Here is a 21,008-nt window from a genome sequence, read left to right on the forward strand (position 1 = left end):
GTCTGCAAAGATAGGCATTACTGCCAGCTGTTTTGTTGGATTATGTATCTTGCTTAGTTAACTTATGTTCAAATGAAAAACTCTTTCATTGATAAGTTTTCTCCCCCTTTTTTCATATATTTTTTAAATAACTAACTTAATCATACAAAGAGTGGATGACTCACAAATGAACCCTGTAGAGTGAGGGTATGTTTGTCACCCACCCTTTTCGAAACTAGTTTGTACTATCTGTATCTTAAAACCTCTCTGCTCCAGATCTTTAGTCTTCTCGTTGTTCATGACCATATGTTCATTTCTATCTCTAAACTTGTTTATGCTGTTTTTCTCACTTTGAATACTCTTATTCCTTTCATTTTTTTCCTTCCCCAATCCAACTTGAATTCTCATCTGTAGTGCACTCCTTTTCGTGAAACCTCAGCTATTTCATTCTGTGTTTCTTACTGTCATCACCACATTTCTGTATTATATTTAGTCTCTGACATCTTTTTTTTAGCACTTAATATTTTATGTGGTGGTTTCTAGTGTATGTATATATTGGTTCTGTGCATATGTTTGTTCCTTGTGGCATCAAGTAATGAATGTACTTAGTAGGTATTTGAGTTAGTAAGAGATCTTGAGTAATCTTAGATTTAAGGCAAACTAGCCATTCCTTGAACTGTTTATAATTTTTACTATTAGGAAAGATATAGGACTTCCGCCAAGATGGAGGCGTAGGTGGAAACACTGTGCCTTCTCCCACAACCAAGTTTGAATACAACAAAGGTTTGGAGAACAAAGACACAGCCAAAGAACAGAAAAATTGAACTATACGGAAGTATGACAACAACCAACCGTTCAACCTGACTGGTAAGAGGGGAAGAGCCAGCAGTGGAGTGGGGACAGGCAAGAAAGATCCCCCATCCCCAGGCACCCAGGCAGCCTCTCATCAGGCGGACCCAGTGAGGGCCCGGGGCAGAAGGCTGGCTGCGGTCACACATTCACGTGCAGATAAACCAGCATAGTGAGCAGTGGGACAGCCACCGGAGGCCACCATTGCTTTCTTCTGACCCCGCCCCCACATATAGAGTCACAACCCAGTAACTGAGTGGCCCGGCCCTGGTGAACACCTAAGGCTCTGCTCCTCATACGTAACAGGCACAAACAGTCCAAAATATGGCTCAAGAAGAACTCAAAGCCCCAGAGCCGATAACTCTAAGCGACCAGGAAATAGTGAACCTCTCAGATGCACAATTCAAAACACTGGTGATCAGGATGCTCACAGAACTGGTTGATTTTAGCCACAAATTAGAGGAACATATGAAGGCTAAACTAATTGAAATGAAGGAAAATGCACAGGAATCCAATAGTGATGGAAAGGAAACTGAGACTCAAATCAAGGGGGTAGACCAGAAGGAAGAAAGAAATGATCAAACAGAAAAAAGTGAAGTTACAAGAATTCAAAAAATGAGGAGAGGCTTAGGAACCTCCAGGACATCTTTAGATGTTCCATCATCCGAATTATAGGGGTACCAGAAGGGGAAAAGAAACAGCCATGAGTGGAAAACTTACTTGAACAAATAATAAAGGAGAACTTCCCCAGTCTGGCAAAGGAAATAGACTTCCAGGAAATTCAGGAAGCTCAGAGAGTGCCAAAGAAGTTGGACCCAAGAAGGAACACACCAAGGTGCATCATCATTACATTATCCAAGATTAAAATGAAGGAGAGAATCCTAGAAGCAGCAAGAGATAAGGGGACAGTTACCTACAAAGGAGTACCCATTAGGTTGTCAGCGGATTTCTCAAAAGAGACTTTACAGGCAAGAAGGAGCTGGGAGGAAGTATTCCAAGTCATGAAATCCAAAGACCTACATCCAAGACTGCTCTATCCAGCAAAGCTTTCATTTAGAATGGAAGGGCAGAGAAAGTGCTTCTCAGATAAGATCAAGTTCAAGGAGTTCATCACCACCAAGCCCTTATTCTATGAAATGCTAAAGGGACTTATCTAAGAAAAAGAAGATAAAAAATATGAACAGTGAAAGGACAGCAAACTCACAGTTATTAACAACCACACCTAAAACAAAAGGAAACCAAGAGGACAGCTAGATCAGGAACAGAACCATAGAAATGAAGAACACATGGAGGGTTAACAACAGGGGAGTGGGAGGAGGAGAAGGAGGGAGAAGATACAGAAAATAAGTAGCATAGATGGTAGGTAAAAAATAGGGGGAGGGCAAGAATAGTAGGGGAAATATAGAATCTAAAGAACTTGAGACACGTCATCGTAAGCTAAAGGGGGGAATGGTGGAGGAGGGCGTGTGCAGGGTGGAGGAGAATGAAGGGGGGGAATAGAACAACTGTAATGGTATAATCAATAAAATATATTTTTAAAAAATAAAAAAAATAAATAATCCAAAAAGGAAAGATATATAACTGAGAATATATTTAAATGATCTAGAATCAAGTTACTGATCTTTTATAGAGTAGCATGCTATACATACAGATTAATATTACCCATACTAGTAAGGCTGTACATTTAAAGGAATAAGTAATATTCTGTAGATTTGTCTCGTTTAGTTCTGTTTTCTTGTCTTCACAGTATAATAGTAATTTGTTCTTTGATCACTGAACCAACCATGGTAATTTCCAGATCTCCCCTTTACGTACTTTGTAAACTAATATGCCACATCTTGGTTGGTGGGAAGTTGTGGAAGCAAATAGTGTGTACATCAGCAAGCCAGGGGGCATTTAGAAAAGCTAATGGGAGGACAAGACGTATGGAAGAAGACGAATTGAGAGAATTTTAATGAATATCCTAATCATTGGTGGTAACCAATTTTACCAACCAATCATTGGTAAAATTGAAAAATTTGGGGGGAGAGGGTGGACAGGAAACCAGGACTTTTTCCACTGAATACTAAGGTGCCAAGCAGAATTGCTTTGTGTGTTAATTTAGGTAAGGAAATGCATCCATAAAATCTAAGCATACATGTAAAGTTGACACCATCTTTTTTATCTTTATCAATGCCATTATTACTAGTGCTCATTTGGTGGTTATATATGTACCAGGCAATTCTTAAGCACTTTCATGATTACTTGTTTAATCCTTCATAATAGTGGATCTTAGTAAAATATTGTGTTATGCTGAGAGCACCTTTGATGGTCTGGTTAACCTATAGGGTCCTTCTCAGAATGTTTTGAAAGAGTAAATATATAGGATCAGAAATGAAACCAAGTATATTGAATTACAGCTCAGCTATTGTGAATTTAATTATATTTTAATTAAAATATTAAAAATCTGAGCTTTAACACATTAAAACATAAGGTCTGTTGCTAGTTACGATAACTAATTTGAGACTAGTGATGAACTAAATGTTATTTGGGGATCTGTACATTGTAAAGTAATATGAAAATTTCTGGTCACTGTCCTAATTTCATTTTTCTTTTTTAAAAGATTTTTATGTTTTAGAGAGATGAGGAAGGAAGGGAAAAAGAGGGAGGGAAACATTGAAAGAATGTTTCACTGATGTGAAAGAAACATCAGTCTCTTGCCTCTCACACACCCCTAACTGGGGACCTGGCCTGCAGGCCAACACTCAGAGCCCTGAGCCACGTCAGCCAGGGCACTCTCCTAATTTTTTATTGCTATATTAATATTAGTATGATTTATTTACATTCATCATTGAAAAATTAAATTTTGTCGAGGTTAGTGTGAATAAACAGGTAATTTTTTCCCCATCCAAATTTACCAACCCCCATAAGTTTTCATGGATCCCAGATTTTAATGTCCTGCCTTAGAACAACTGAAGGGATCCTGTCATTAAAACGTATAAGTAGTGAGCAGGGATTTGAACTCAGGCAGACTGGCTCCAAAGCCCAGGTTCTTTAACTAGTTAGAATATCCTGAGCTCACATAGTCTTTTCCCCAATTTTAGCTAGCCTTTTTCCATAGAAGAAAGGATCTGAAGCATTTTACTTACTTTTTAAATTTAAAACCAAATTTTAAAATGTTTGCATTGAGTGAGTTGAGATAAAAGGAAAAAGAAAGAAAAATGACTAGAGCAGAGGTTCTCAAACTTTAGGTAATATGTTCCCCTGAAGGGCTTATTGTAAAATATAATGTTGGTGGTTCCTCAGAAAATTTAAAAGTTACCATATGATCCAGCAATTCTACTTATTGGTATATACCCAGAAGTATTGAAAGCAGGATCTTAAAGACATATATTTGTATACCCACATTCATAGCAGCATTATTCACAATAGCTAAATTATGGAAGTCCTAGCCAATGAATGGATAAGCAAAATGTAGTATATACATACAATGCACTATTATTCAGACTTTAAAAGGAAGGATATTCTATAGTGCAAATGAACCTGAAGGGTATTATGCTAAGCAAAATAAGCCAGTCACAAAAAGATAATCACTGAATGATTTCACCTATATTAGGTACTTTTTGAGTAGGTAGTAGTCAAAATCATTAAGACAGAAAGTACCATGTAATGGTGGTTTTCAGGGGTTGGGGGAAGGGAAGAATGGAAAGATGTTTTTTAATAGATACAGGTTTCAGTTTTATAAGGTGAAAAGAGTCATGGGAATTGGTGGTGGTGATGGTTGTACATCAGTGTGAATGTGTTTAATACCACTGTACTATGTGCTTAAAATGGTTAATATGGTAAAATTTATGTTAAATGTATCTTATCACAATAAAAAAGAAAATAATTTTAAAATAAAATTGGAAATAAAAATTCTAATTGTAGTGTCAGGTCCCACACCCAGACTTTCTGATTCTGTAGGTCTGGAGTGTGGCCTGAGAATTTGCATTTCTAGCAAGTTCTCAGATGATGTTGGTATATCACACTGAGCACTGCTTTCCGAGAAACTAGAAGATTGAAAAGAAGAGAGGGGAAATGATTTAAAGAGAAACTCTTAGTTTGGTCAGAAACTGACAGCCTCTTCTCGGGTGTGGACATTGAAATGTTTGGGGCTTTGTTCTTTGAAATAGAAAACAACAGATTTTTCTCACCAACAGATTTTTCTCACCTTTTAAAGGTATTCAAATTGCCATTCCATAAATTATAATATTAAAATGTGTTAATAACTTGAGTTAAAGTAGAATTATGTTATATTTACCCTGAAATGCAAATATTGTGGAATTATAGCAAAAAAAATTTAATTTCAAAATGTTTGGTTTTAACTTAGTTGTTTTTATCCAACAGATTACCATAATCTAATAGCAGAATCAAGAGCATACATATTTTGGCCAGTATGGGAAATTGATAAGCTTGCAAGACTTAAAGTACTTACGGTCTTTTCTGCTCACATTCCAGTCAGTAGGAAACAAAACTATTGACAAAAAAATACTATATGTATTTATAAAAGCTGTTTATATGGTTGTTCTAGGGTCATCTTATAGCCAACTTTTCTCTGTATCAAAACTGTTTGTGTTACACATAGTGGGAAATGTGCCCCAAACTGGTTAACTTAAAAAAACAAACAGTTTATATACATGAACATCTTTCAGTTCCCTCTGTGTTCTTCAGGCTCACATGGTGCCTGCCCACTCCTGAGAGCAAAGTCTCACAATTTTTCCTGCTTTCAAGCCCACTAGAAAAGAGATATCTTTGTACCAACTTTCCTCACAGCAATTCTGAGGTTCACTCTGATAAAACCAGCTTTATGGTCACAGCATCCCAATCACTGTAATCTGGGGGATCAGATACCCCTTAAACCAAGTCTAAAGATTACTCTTCCTGGGGCTGGGGATGGTGAAGAACTGCCTAAACCATGTATATGGCTGATGTTGGAGGGAAGTTTTCCATAGAAAGCATGAGATACTATTATTTCCTTGAAAAGAGGAGAAATTGTGTTGTACATAAAAGCATAAGTTTCTACTCTCCCCTCTATTCTAAGATCTGGAGAAACTGTAAACCGATTATTTTCAAACACCTCTTTTCTCCCTAAAAGGGTGGAGGTAGGGAATTGGGGAATAAATAGGTAAAATAGATTGCAACAAGGAGGGAGTTAGGGTATGGGGAAAATATAATTATCAGACCTTCTCAGGTGATGTGTCTGGGTAGTGTCTCAGAAGTTTTTGTTCATTTGTTTTTTAATGAGGGAAGAAGGGCTTCATATACATTGTTTGCTCCTTCCTTTACTTTTCTCCAGCGCTGAAGACTAATAATATTGTCTTACAGGCTATTTACCTAAAAATATTCGTGTGACCATTTTTATATGCATTAAGTCAATTTCCCTAGCCTTTATTTCACAGACTAATGTTCTTTCTCTATTAGGTAGATTAATTCTAAATAGATAAATTCTTTAGAACTTAATATTTTCTGTACTGTTATTTATACTAAAAAATATTTACTGTATTTTGCCTTGTATAACATGCTTCCATGTATAATGCCCACCAAGTTTTTGGCCCAACCTTTCAGGAAAAAAATCTTCTGTTTTAATTTTTTAATTCAATTTTTTAGTATATTTATATTAAGATACTTGTTTTTTGTATTATTTTACCATTTATTTTTGAGTATATAGATACTGTTACTGCTTTCTAGAGTTACACTTTCAACACATAAGCATAAATAAAAGAAGTAAAAACGTTTATATAGGTAGGGAATTAGTACTACCCATGTATAATGCACATCCTTATTTTTCCCTCAAAAATTTGGGAAATAAAACATTATACACAGCAAAGTATGATAGCTATTAGAAGCAATTATTTCTAACTTAAGCAAATTAAGTAATTGTCTGCTTCCTACAGATGTTTTCTCCAATCTCTGATTTTTTTTTAACCTGCTGTGTCTCCATCTCAGCAGTTCTCAAACTATATTGTACATCAGAATCACCATTAGGGTTTGTTAAAACACATTTCCAGGTTGTCCTCTAAAGTTTCTGATTCACTAGATCTGAGATGGAGCCAGAGAATTTATAAGTTACCAAGTGATCCTAAAGCTGCTGGTCCAGGGACCTTTGTTTTGAGAATCCCTGTAATAAAATAACTTGCCCCTGATTAATTTCTACTGTCACTCCTCCCTGAAGCCTTTTCTGATCCATCCAAATTGGTCCTTCTTAAAATTGATGTACTGGAACCTAAAAGCAGATCTCTTACCTACTGGACATAGCCCCACTTAAACTATAGGGTTTTCCAGATAGACACAATCTTCCATATATTTTGTGTGCAACCAACCACATGAAACCAGTAATTGTTGGCAATTTCTATAATTTTCAGTTGCTTGTTCTGTACTTTAACAAAACTTGTGCTATTATAAAAGTTCCATTTTATATTTATTTGCATCTGAACTGCATTTTTTAGGTGCAATTTTAATTTACTGTTGTTAACGGAAGTTTATGTATCGTGAGCAGTACTGTTTGATCTAAAATGACCATCATCAGATTTACCGTTTAACTGTTAGAATAAATAAAAAATATATGTGGTAAGCTGGTATGTTGAGAACTAGGCAAAGTTTTTGAGAGTATTAATATCACTGAGGTTTCTTTTATTTTTTTAAGATCTTATTTATTTAGCCCTGGCTAGTGTAGCTCAGTGGATTAAGTGCGGGCCTGCAAACCACACGATCTCGGTTCAGTTCCCAGTCAGGACACATGCCTAGGTTGCAGGCCAGTTCCCAGCAGGGGACTCACGAGAGGCAACCATAAATTGATATTTCTCTGCCTCTCTCCTTCCCTTCCCTTCCCCTCTAAAGATAAATAAATGAAATCTTTTTTAAAAGATTTTATTTATTTATTTTTATAGAGAGAGGGGTAGGGAGGGAAAAAGAGAGGGAGAGAAATATCGATCAGTTGCCTCTGACTGGGGGACCAAACCTGCAACCCAGGCGTATGCCTCAACCTTCCATGGATTGAACACCCACTTCACTTTATAGGATGATGCCCAACCAACTGAACCACACCACTTGGATCAATAAGGTTACTTTTTAAATATCTCCTTTGTAAGATCATTTCAGTTACTCTCTAATGATTAATTTCCTTGATTAGTTTATCTCTAATGAGGACTATCTTAAAAGTTCAGATTTATAAGCTGCATACTTATCACTATAAATCAATAAAACAATTAGTTGTATTAACACTTCTAATTAAGCTTAATTCCTAATAAGTTTCTACTGTAAATTATTGTTCATTTAGCCTACCATAGTTTTGAAATTGGAAAAAATCTGAAAATGCTTGCTTCAAATATCTCTTGAGTACCTTCTGAAAAGTAAAACTGTTAAAACTATTCAGGGGTAAAGTATACTGATGCCTGCAACTTTGAAATGCATCCAGAATACAATGAGTTGTTGAAGGAATATGTGGTAAAGCACATGTACATCAAAATGATAAGAATTACAGAATCTAGATGTTGGAAATATGGGTATTCACTGAGAGATTTTCAACTTTTTTTTTGGAATGTTTGGCATTTTTTCATAATAAAATGTTGGAAAACATTAATTTACACTTACCCAGAATTTATGGAGATTATACATATAAGTATATTGTGTGTATGAGATTAAAATATGAAATTGCTATTGATTTAAGTCAAAAACATAAGTATAGGCAATTTAATTAGCTTCAACTTAGTATGAAGATTGTTCTGAATAAACATGTTCTTTTCAAGTCTAACAAAAATATTAACATACCATTAAATTTTTAGTAGATACATTTTTTACATTTAATTTTTTTTTCTTTTTTTTTCTTTTTTTTTTTCAATTTTTTTATTTAATTATTTTTCAAGTACAGTTTTCTGTCTATTACTCCCATCCCGTCCCACCCCCCATCCTCCCCCCCATTTAATTTTTTTCTGATGACTTAAAATGGCTTAATTTAATATTTGACTCACCTTAATAGTGATTAATGATGCTACTCTAGCTGTCCTTAGATGCATATACTTATATTGTTGAAAGTTTCTACAGTCTTGCCCACCCCCTTACAACTATCAACTTGGCTAAGACAAAGAAATATAGCCCAAATGAAAGAACAGAGTAGAGCCTCAGAAAGAGAGCTAAGCGAGGAGGAGATCACCAACCCATATGATGGAGAATTTAAAGCTCTGGTAATCAAAATGCTGACAGATCTGATTGAGCTTGGTCAAAAAATGAAAAACAAATGAAGGATACCCGAAGTGAAATAAAGGAGAATGTTTAGGGAACCAGTGACGGGAAGGAAACCAGGACGCAATAAAAGGAACAAATAAACATCCATCCAGATCAAAATGAACAAACAAGAATTTGAAAAAGTGGAGAGACTCTTACAGACCTCTGAGACTATCTGAAATGTTCCAATATTTGAATTATAGGGGTGCCAGAAGAAGAACAACAGCAAGAAACCAAAAACGTATTTGAACAAATAATAAAGGAAAATTTCCCCAATCTGGCAAAGGAAATAGACTTCCAGAAAGTCCAGGAAGCCCAGAGAATCCCAAGGAAGTTGGACCCAAAGAAGAACACACCAAGGTACATCATCATTAAGTTACTCAAGATTAAAGATAGGGAGAGAATCTTAAAAGCTGCAAGAGAAAAGGAAAGAGTTACCTACAAGGAGTTCCCATAAAGCTATCAGCCAGTTTCTCAAAAGAAACCTTATGGGTAAAAAGGGGCTGGAAAGAAGTATTTGAAGTCATGAAAGGCAAGGACCTCTGTCCAAGATTGCTCTATCCAGCAAAGCTATCATTTAGAATAGATGGGCATATAAAGTGCTTCCCAGATTAAGATCAAGTTAAAGGAGTTCATCATCACCAAGCTCTTATTATATGTTAAAGGGAATTGTGTAAGAAAAAGAAGATAAAAAATATGAACAGTAAAATGACAACAAACTCACTACTATGAACAAATGAACCTAAAAGAAATGAAAAACAACAGAAACGAAAACAAAGCAAACAGCCAGAACAGGAACAGAACCAGAGAAATGGACATGACACAGAGGGATTTTAGTGGGGAGGGGGAAAGGAAGAATAGGGGAGAAAAAGTGGGAAGAAGAAGCATAGTTAGTAGGCATAAGGGAGAATTAAAAAATGGTATGGGAAAGAGAGGAATCAAAGGACTTAGTATATGTACAACCCATGGACGTGGACTAAGCAGGGGAATTCTGGAGTGTTGGGGGGCAGGGTGAATGTGGATAGAGAGGAAAAATTGGGAAAACTGTAATAGCATAATCAGTAAAAAAATTAAAATACTGTGAACATTAAAATGACAATAAACATGTAACTATCAATAAAAGAAGAGAAAGTTTCTACAGTCTTCCTATATTTTGTTACCAAAGTGATACATCTTATTTCCCAGATGTATACAAATATATTTACAGAATCACCTCAGTTGTGGGGAAAATGTATAACACCTTAGTTAACTGGTCTATTTCTTCTATACTTGTCAATCAAAATTTTATGCAGAAATTGTAGGTTAAAACCTAAACCATGGAGAGTGGTAATAGTTGCACAACGTCAAGGAACGTAATTCTACTTAACTGTACTCTTAAATGGTTAAGGTAGCAAGTGTTGTTATGTATATTTTACCACAATAAATTTTTTAAAAAGAAAGGAGATGGGGCATTTTTAGATAACCATAAAGATAGTGTAAAGGTCCAGACAGCTTGGCTGAGGTGGGTCAGAGGTTCAGCACGCTAAACAAATGCTGCCTACCTCCCATTCCTACCTAGGTTGTATGAAATCTAACTGGATTTGAAAGCTGAGTAAAATCACAATTTTGGATATTGTTGCCATGGATTTTGTTCAGTTTAATTGGAGCACACAATTAAAATTCCTGTTCTGCAGGAACTAGAAATCTCACTCATCTTTAGTAGCTGACTACATAGTCTTTCTCCTGAGCTAGTTATGCTGAAAGAAACCACTTATCTAATTAAGTGAAAAATACACAGTAGGTAAGAAGCTTTAATTGGCGGTTGTTTCTAGTTGTGCGTTCATACTTTAATTGGGGGGAGGGAGATTGAAAAGTCTTATTGAGTTTTATTGTATTTGCCCTGATGGAACTTGTCAAAACCTAATTCCGTAAGAACAAATCAGACCTCTTATAGTACCTGTTAAAACAGAATGGGAAAATGTTATAAATTTAGCCATCTCAATAGAATTTTTTCTTAAAATAAGAAGCATGCAGATTTGAGATATCTAGATTTCAAGTGTAATAAATATAATTCCAGAAAAAGGAGAACCAGTCCTGATTGGTGTGACTCAGTGGATTAAGTACTGGCATGTGAATTGAAAGGTCACCAGTTCAATTCGCAGTCAGGACACATTCCTGGGTTGCAAGCCAGGTCCCCAGTTGGTGATATGCAAGAGCCAAATGATCAGTATTTCTCTCCCTCCCTCCCTCCCCCTCTCTCTAGAAATAAATAAAATCTTTTTTGAAAAAAAAAAAAAGAAAACCATTCATACCTATAATGGAATCATGTAGGCCAAAATTTATCGTATCATTATCCTAAAACAATTTCTCTTTTTTTCTTATAAGATTTTACTTGTTTATTTTTAGAGAGGGAAAGAGAAACATCAATTGGTTGCCCTTTGCACCACCCCTCAACCAGGACCTGGCAAGCCAGTCATGTGTCCTAGCCATGAATCAAACTGGTGATCTTGTTTGCAAGCCAGCATTCAGTCCACTGTACCACACCATCCAGGGCCTAAAACAATTTATCTTGGTGTCTTCCTTCTTTCCTTTGGGCTGTTTTTTTTATAATGTTTCTCTTATAGTTATGCTTTACCAGAAAGAGAAATGGATGGGGGGGTTTCTTCAGTTGGAAATTAAATGAGAACATATATAAAATCACTTGTGCAATACTTTGGTTTTTCAAGTTCAAGAGATTAAAAGGTTAGTGTTGAAATGGGGAAAACACTGAATTTCATATATTTCTGTGCTTACCACCCCTCAAAAAATTAAGTCTTATAAAACAAAAGCAGCTTGAGGGTTGCCTCCTTGGGTTCATTACAGAAAATAAATTACTAGAAAGATGGAGGAAATTACATAAAAACAATTCAGAAAACACATTCTGCAGATCTGAAAAAGAAGAAACTATTCTACCAATAATGTATTGATGGTTTTGTCTCCTCAGTCTTTTCATGTAAAATAGAGGTATAATATACCATAATAGGCTCATCTCATTAAGTGGGGGCTGCAGTAGAGAGAAGGATAGGGTCTTCAAGATAATGTCATTATTTTCTCTTTTAATTTACAGAAGTTGCTGGGTGTGTTTTGCCACTGATGAAGATGATAGAACAGCTGAATGGGTTAGACCATGCAGATGCAGAGGATCTACAAAGTGGGTGCACCAAGCTTGTCTGCAGCGCTGGGTGGATGAAAAACAAAGAGGAAACAGTACCGCCAGAGTGGCATGTCCTCAGTGCAATGCTGAATACTTAATAGTTTTTCCAAAGTTGGGTAAGATCTTTAAAAGTAACACAGATATATGTGATATTATTATACATAACTCTGTGATCTTGGGTTTGTTTTAAACTGAGCCATCTCTGCCTTTTTTTGTGAATTTCTTATTCTGTTTCTATTGTTTCCTTTCTAAATGTCAGACATTTATTTGTTTTGCTCACAGTTTACATTATTTTTAATATATCCCCACACCCATTCATTTGTCTCTGCATTAGATGTTTTCATTTGGTTAAGTGGATAAAGGACTTGGACCTCTAACCTTGTGGATAAAATCAAATAACAAAGCTACAATAAAAAGCAATCAAAGAGCTTCATTTTCTGGAGACCATTGGTGTAGGAAAAAGAAAACAATACTGTATTCTTCCTAATAGTCTTAATTCTTCTATTAAGAAATAAAAGTAGGGAAATGAAAGATTTAGTGAAAGACAGTGTCATCATCTTTGGAATCTAACGTATATGGTTTTCTTTCATGAAAACTGCTGTCCTTTTTCTGCAAATTGGCAAGCAAGGAACACCCCAAGATCTTTGAGGATGGGGCTAGCATTGAAAAAAACTATAGCAAACTGTTGAAGGGAAGCTGTAACTAACACTGATGTTAACTTAGCATCTTCCATCACAGCCATATGTTTATGAACTGGTGTCTTTCTCTTTGGTATTTATGCCATGCCAGTTATAACCATTTTTAATACCATCCTTAGCTATATTCAAGAGGTATATGAAGGCAGTTTGAGTTCTGAGAAGATCAGAAGGAAGACCTGATGTTGCAGGGAAGAAGGCTCAAGGAGAAACTGGAAATAATTATTAGATATATTGTTTTTCTAGATGTCAAAATCAGGCAAAGTTTTTTTTAAATAAGGCAACATAAATGCAAATAATGAACTTTTTATAATGTGAAAAGATTAATATTAAGAGCAAACAAAATTTCTATGGTTGTATTTCTCTAGCATAATGCATAGGAAGAAATGCTAGCTTCCTATGAAAAGAAGTTAGCATTGTAGAGAAAGCACAAAGAGTAATCCAAAATTGTTATTACAATATCAAATTGGTATTTTAAATAATTTAAATTAACCTCAGGAAAAGCAATCACTGCTGCAATCTTTAACCATATTGCCATATGGCTCACAAAGTCAAAGTTAAGTTTTCGTATTTAACCGTTTCTTTTCTTTCTCATTAGTTCTACTAAATTAGATAATCCTGGTTTTCAACTATAGGTTGTTGGGAATAGTGGGGATGTATAAGATGATTCTGTTAGGACCCTGGCTGGTGTAGCTCAGTGGATTGAGCATGGGCCTGCGAACCACACGATTGAGGTTCGATTCCCAGTTAGGGCACATGCCTGGGTTACAGGCCAGTTCCCAGCAGGGGACTCACAAGAGGCAACCATACATTGATGGTTCTCTCTTTTCTCCTTCCTTTTCTCTCTAAAGATAAATAAATAAAATCTTTTTAAAAAAGATGATTCTGTTAGGTATTTTAGATACCCAGATACATGGAAACAAAAATTATTGCAAGAATTCTCACTGAAAACTACAAACAACATGAAATAAGATGCTGAGTTGACAGTGGTTGGCACTCCCCAGTGAAGGTGAATATTTCATTTGGAAGATGGCAGTGGATAAATCTACCTTTGGTGGTTTCAGTTCTAGGAAGCATGTTCCTAAGTCCAGTGTGGTGATTGAATGCTATTCTTAAGTATATCTTATGTTGATTTCTTTTACAAGGAAATAAAGTGGCTAAATGTTGGAAAAGTCAAACTCTTTTGTTAGCCATTTGTATCATGATTTGGTCTTATATTTTATCCTTAAGAATTGTTATTTCACCCTCAAATAATAGGTTCAAATTCTTTATCCTATGTCATGGAGATCTGCCACTTAAGTAAGCCACAGATAAATAATCATAGAGATTTTTATTGACCTCATCAGTGTCATGAAAAAATTATATCTTTTATTTGAGTAGTTTTGTTAGCATCTTTTCTCCTGACAAGATAAAAGAGCATAGTCTTGTATTTGCTTCTTTCTTGACATAGCATGCTGAAGATACCTGCTCAGCAGCTGCTGTTTGAACAATATTCATAATTTTCTGCGCAGCTTTTTAACACTGACTTAAGAATAGAAGGCTTATTGTCAAATGGCAGCTATTGTCTATGAGTGGAGTCACGTGTGAATTGGCTTTCAGGTGCCATACTCTTCCTTGCTACGTGTATGCAGGGCTAGTGGTCTTGACCATACTCTTCCAAGTACACCTTTTCAAATCAAGGTTCAAAAACAATTGTTAGTTAAAAGAACTTTCTTCTCTATAGCACTTTTTCATTGGTAATCAGTTGCCTAATGTTTTTTGATTAAGTATGTACCAGAAGTTGATTTATACTCAAAACACTAGTAGTTTTGTGCAGCCATAAATCAAATTATTTAAGACCATACATATGTGATAGTAATTGTTCTTTCTCACTATGTACCACACATATTTTATAATGTCCATTAGTAGCTTCTAGCGATAGAATTTTGCCAGTAGATTGTTTCCTCTCTCAGCATATTTGTCATTCATTTTGAAGTTGACCATAGTTTATCTGTTTTTGTTAAAATAAGTTGAAGTTCCCTTGCCTGCAGTTTTTAATATTTGCTTTCAATGACAATATTTATAATTCAGGCATTGATTGGTTTATTTACTACAGTGGTTGAAAATTAAATGAATGCTTCAGTGACTTCTTGTCAATTGTTCTGTGTTTCAGTTCCCGTTTAATGTGTTATAGTACAGTGGGAAAAAGGAGGTCTCCAAATGTAATCAACCACTCCTAATTTACTGATCATAGCTCATTCTAACATAACACTATTTTCATTCAATGATCAGTGTTTATCATTTGTGGCATTCTGAGTTAAATGTGTTTTACTTTTACTCTTCAGTGAACAGTTTGAGGCATTAGTTCATTTCCCTAAACTTGGGGTTTAGCACATTATGATAGTAAGGACAAAATATCTATTTAACCAATGTAAACAATTCACATGATGCAAGTTTGTTAGCTGAAGCAGTCCCATATTAACTATCTTTCTAGTATATGTGTGACCCATGGAAAATAACAGTTACCTAGAAGAATTTTCTTGAAACTCATGATTAATCTTACTTTTCAGATTTGTGAAGTGTTTATGATCAAAACTTTTATCACTTTTTATTAAACTGTCTGTAGACCAGTTAATTAATTGCCAGGGACCACCACTGGTCCCCAAACAACACTTAAAAAACACTGGCTAGAAGAAGGAATAAAAGATGAGGCAGTCAAAAAAAAAAAAAAACAGAGAGGAAGAGGTGATGGTTAACATTCTGTGGGATGATCCCTGTGTAGCAGGTATTTTAAACGTTTTTGTGTGGATTTAGCCTCAGTCCACTTGGCTAGCTGGCAAAGTCTGCATCTTTTCTGGTACTTACAGTGGTGGCCAGAATGGGGGGCAGGGGTGTGAAGAGTGTGTTCTTAAGTGTTGATGGGGAGTATAGTATGCTCTGTTACAAAAACTTAAGAGGACTCATAAGACTCATATACCTCTCACTATTTGCCCCCTACCTTAGGGTTTGCTTTCTTTGGGCAATTTTAGGTATGCAACTGCATACTTAAAAGCAATACAAAGTGTGTGGTCTGAAGACCAATAACATTGGAATCATCTTAGGAGCTGTTAGGAATGAAGAACCTTAGCCCCTGCCCCTACCAGTCCCCAGTTTCACTTCAAAATTTGCATTTTCATGAGATCATCAGATAATTTATGTGCACTGTTGCATCCACCAACCGCGAGAACAAATGTCGGAGACTTTCAAGGTTTCAAAGATGTTACTTTATTGGCCAAGTTTAACCTGCGCAGGGGCGAACTCTCCAAAGTGTCCGGAGACACGGTGCCCGCAGGGGCTGCAAACGAGAGTCGTGCCCAGCACTTACAGCTAAGTCCTTATATAGAGGCAGGCAAGCAAGCAAGCCTTGCACAGAAGCAGATGTGGCGGTTAGCTGTTGGCTTACAGAGCCCGCGCACAGGGAACAGGGTGGGATCTGACTCAACTGAAAGGGAAATTTTGAAACTAAACAGAACTATCTTACAGGTAATCAACTTACAGGATGTTTGCTAGGGATGCAGGCTTCTTGGGGCTGAGACTATTTCTCTTGTTCCCAACATGCACATTAAATTTAAGGGGCATTACTTTATTTTTTTAAAGATTTTATTTATTTATTCTTAGAGAGAGGGGAAGGGGAAGAGAAAGAAAGGAGGAGAGAAACATTGATGTGCAAGAGATACATCAGTTGGTTCCCTCTCTCATACTGCTAACTGGGGTTCTGGCCCACAACACGGGAATGTGCCCTGACTGGGAATCGAACCAGCAACCTTTTGTTACACAGCTGGCACTGAATCCACTGAGTCACACCAGCCAGGGAAAGGAGCATTACTTTAAAACATGAAGGGAATACCAGTTGAAAAGTTTGTCTTCCATTAAAAATAAAGAATTTCCATAATATTTAAGACCAGGTAGTAACTTTTTTTTTTTTTTTTTAGCTAAACAGATAATTCAGGGGCAATGTCTTGAGGGGCAATTCTTGATTCCCTTTTTTTCCCCCTTTTCCTTCAATGATGTTTCGTAATTTTCAGCATACAGGTCTCTTGTTAAATTTATTCCTAAGTATTCTTTTTGAGGCTCTTTTAAATGGAATTCTTTCCTTAATTTTATTTTCAAGTTGTTTTTGTGAGTGTGTAGAATACAATCAATTTTTATATTTTGATCTTGTATCCTGCAGCCATTCCAAACTTGTTTAATAGTTCTGATAGTGTTTACGGTCAATTGCTTAGGATTTCCTATATACAAGAGTATTCATATGTGAACAGAGACAGTTCTACTTCTTTTTCAGTCTCAGTGCTTTTATTGCCCTGGCTACAGCCTCCATTATAATGCCAAATGGAAGTGGTGAGGACAGAGATCTTTGACTTTTCTTTTTCTTCTTTTTTAATCTTAAGGGAGGAACAGTTTTTCACCTTTAAAAGTATGTTATCTCTGGGTTTTCAGTAAACTTTATCAGGTTGACATGTTCCCTTCTATTTCACTGTTTTTACCATGAAACTGTAGAATTTTGTCAAATGCTTTTTCTGCAAGCTGCAAGCTGAAGGTTTGCCAATTTTGTTAGTCTTTTCAAAGATTCAACTTTGCTTTCATTAACTTTTCTCTTTTTTTTAACTTTCTATTACATTTATTTCTACTCTAGTCTTTATTATTTCCTTCTTCTTGGTTTGGGTGTAGTTTGCTTTTCCTTTTCTATTTTTTTAAAGGTGGAGGTTTCAGTTGTTTTTTTCTAAAAAGATTTTATTTTTAGAGCAATTTTAGGTCTTCTATTTTAGGTCTTCAATTTTAAGTCTTCTATTTCCTTGTAGATCTTTCACCAGTCTTTCAGGGAAAGGGAGATAGTGAGGTCTTCAGCTATTGTTGAATTATCTATTTCTTCAATCACTTCCATTTTCAGTTTATTTTGGGCTCTATTGTTAAATGTATATGTTAGGTATATATATATGTTCCTAATTGTTCTGTGTCGCCATGGGGTTGTCCCATTTATTATTATTATATGGCCTTTGTTTCCACTAACAATTGTACAGTTAAAAATCAACTTTTAAGTGTAGGCACTCCTGTTCTTGTCTTAATCAGTTAGTAGTAAATTCTTAGGTTACATTCAAGTGAAATTTTTATCACAGTGTGTTTGTATTTATTTTATTGTTGTTATCAACTAAACATCAATTTAAACTTACATATAGGGTTGAAAATAACAATCATCCTCAAAAGTTATTTTAAAATGTTAAGTGAGGTGTAAAGCTTAGAAAGGAAAGATATTCACTAGGGATAATGAGGAATGATTCCTAGGACAAACCTTTCTTAGCGAATCTTGCAAATAAAATTAATAGTTGTTACAATTTTATTTTATGTTACAATATAAGAAATAATATTAACACTGATACCAGTACCTATTATTTGCCAACAGTCTGCTACTGTTTGCCAGACACTATATTGGTCAGTTTGCCTAGATTTTTTTTAAACTTCTCAAAAACAAGAACATAGTAGATATTGTCCTTCTTTTACAGATAAGAAAACAGAGTCAACAAATTTATTTAATGGAAGCCCATCAGCTTCTAGCAAGTAAGTGAAGGAGCCAGGATTTTAAATTGCTAAATTTCTTGTTACTATCACTGAGTAAGACAGCCACCAGGCCACACATGGTTAAGAAGTAGTTTTAGGTACTATAAGAGCAAATAGGGATAATGTTAATCTGAAAATATTTGAGATAATACTAATGAATAATATGTATGGTCTATTCCCTTTTTTCTTTGTCTTGATATTTGTCCTGCCAGAAATTGAAAAGAATAACAAATATATGAAAGAAAAGACACAGCAATTACAATATCTCATAGGCAATATTTTCTCTTTTTTGTATGTTTTTTTTAAGATTTTATTTATTTTTGCAGAAACAGAAAGGGAAGGAGAAAGAGAGAGAGAAACATCAGTGTACAAGAGATACATAGATCAGTTGCCTCTCTCATGCCCCCAACTTGGGACCCAGCCTGCAACCCAGGCATATGCCCTGACTGGGAATTGAACTGGCAGTCTTTTGGTTCAAAGGCCTTTCAGTGCTCATTCCACTAGTCACACCAAACAGGGCACATTATTTTCTTTAACTCTTTTAAATGTTTAAGTTGACATTATGTGTTTTCCTTCCAAAATTCAAAGATACAAAATTCAATGAAAAATCTTTTTGTCATTTCTGCCAGCCATAATGCCAAGTACTTTTTTGTTACAAATCTATGGTGTTTCATTCTAGTGTTCTCTTTTCTCCTCTCTTCTTCTCCCTTCTTCTCCCCTTCTTCCCCCCTTCTTCCTCCCTTCCCTCCTTTCTCCCTTCCTGTTCCCTCTTCCTGTCTCCCCCTGTCCCTACACACAATGACAGAAAGAATCTACAAACATTAGGGTAGTGTTAAAGGAACAAACAAGGGATTGGGAAATAGCCAGGGATCAGCAGTTAGGGGAAACCATTTCTACTCCTAGGTCTGAAAGTACAGGGGAAGGGGGCTGTTGACAGAATTTGACAAGAGCTGTAGCAGAGAGCAAAAGATTATTTAACAGGACCTGCAAATTTTAGAGAAATGCAAACTACCTGCAGTGAGGCAGCCCTGGAAAAAATTCCCTTAACACTTTTTACCACCCTCTGATTTTCCAGCCATTCCATCATTGTTAGAACACATCAGAAACTAGAGGAGGGCAAGTAGCCTGAAAGATGCTACTTGTTTGTCCACCCTCCTAGTACACAAAGCAGGGTAGAGAAAAATGAGGTGTAAACAAGGAGAGGCAAACAATATGAGCACAATTAGGTTATGTGTTAATATATTCTAGATTAGTATACTATACATCCTGTTCCATACTTGCCCTTTTTCTTTGCAATTTATGGTAGACATCATTTATATTGGTATATAAAGAGCTTTCTTTTTTTTTCTTTAATTGCATAGATGTATGGTTATTTATATAACCACTTTCCACTTGACAGACATTTAGGCTGTTCTTTTTTTTAGTTCAGTTTCTTTATTTTGTTTCTGCAGATGGTGAATGCTTTGTTTACATAAGTAAATGAGATAGATGAGTTTAAAGTTGAGGAGTTTATTATAGAAATACCACTCAATTCTTTGAATTTCTTTTTAGGCTGTTTCTAACTTTTTACTGGTACGAACAGTCCTGTCATAAACCACTGTATAAAATAATTTTATGTAGCTTTGTAAATATATCCATAAGATAAATGACTAGAGTGGAATTGCTGCGTTAAAGGGTATATGCATTTGTAACATTAATAGATATCATCAAATTGGCTTTTGTAGAGATTATACCTATTTAATCTTCCCAACAGTGTATTGGAGTGCCTGCTTTTCCATTGCATATCTGCTCCTTAGCATTGATCAAAGCTCAGCAGAATATTCACTCAGGTATTTTATTTCTCTTTTATTTTGAAATATTTCATTAGTTGAAAAAGGATATAAACTACATATGAGGAATAAAGACTAATAAACTATCACCCATTTATCCCTCAATTTTAGAAATAAATTATCCTATGAGTTCAACTTTTTATCATTAAGCAATGATTATTCCATCCATAATAATGCTTTTTTGCCTTAAAATTATATAGATAATATAGAATAGGTATAATATAACTATACCAGTTTTTTGTTTTCATCAACTTTATTTTAGGACAAGTTTTGATTTATAGCAAAATTACAAAAATGGTGCAGAGAGTTCCCATATATTCTACATTCCATTTCTTCTATTAACATATTAGCATGATACGACTTCCGCCAAGATGGAGGCATAGGTGGAAACACTGTGCCTTCTCCCACAACCAAGTTTGAATACAACAAAGGTTTGGAGAAACAAAGACACAACCAAAGGACAGAAAATTGAATTATACGGAAGTCCGACTACATCTAACCGTTCAACGGGGACGGTAAGAGGGGCGGAGCCAGCAGCGAGCAGGGTCGGGCAGGACAGGGCCCCCGACCCAGGCGCGCAGGCAGATGGGAACCAGTTGGGGTGCGGGGCAGACCGCGGGCGCATATTCGCGCACAGTGAGACAGACCACGCAGGCCCCAGGGGGCGAGGGCTGA

The 21,008-nt window shown here is 35.8% G+C and overlaps 1 protein-coding gene across 1 annotated transcript in view; it reads left to right on the plus strand.

Moving 5' to 3' along the window:
- MARCHF5 (membrane associated ring-CH-type finger 5) overlaps positions 1-21,008 on the plus strand; it is a 56,278-nt gene that overhangs the window by 7,847 nt on the left and 27,423 nt on the right. The window contains exon 2 of the mRNA XM_037047355.1: positions 12,152-12,354. Within this exon, the coding sequence (XP_036903250.1) occupies positions 12,152-12,354 (203 nt within the window). The remainder of the gene's footprint in view (positions 1-12,151; positions 12,355-21,008) is intronic.

This window comes from Sturnira hondurensis, unplaced genomic scaffold (assembly GCF_014824575.4).
Source record: "Sturnira hondurensis isolate 20B ecotype Veracruz unplaced genomic scaffold, ASM1482457v3 Scaffold0005563, whole genome shotgun sequence".
Taxonomy (NCBI): Eukaryota; Metazoa; Chordata; class Mammalia; order Chiroptera; family Phyllostomidae; genus Sturnira; species Sturnira hondurensis.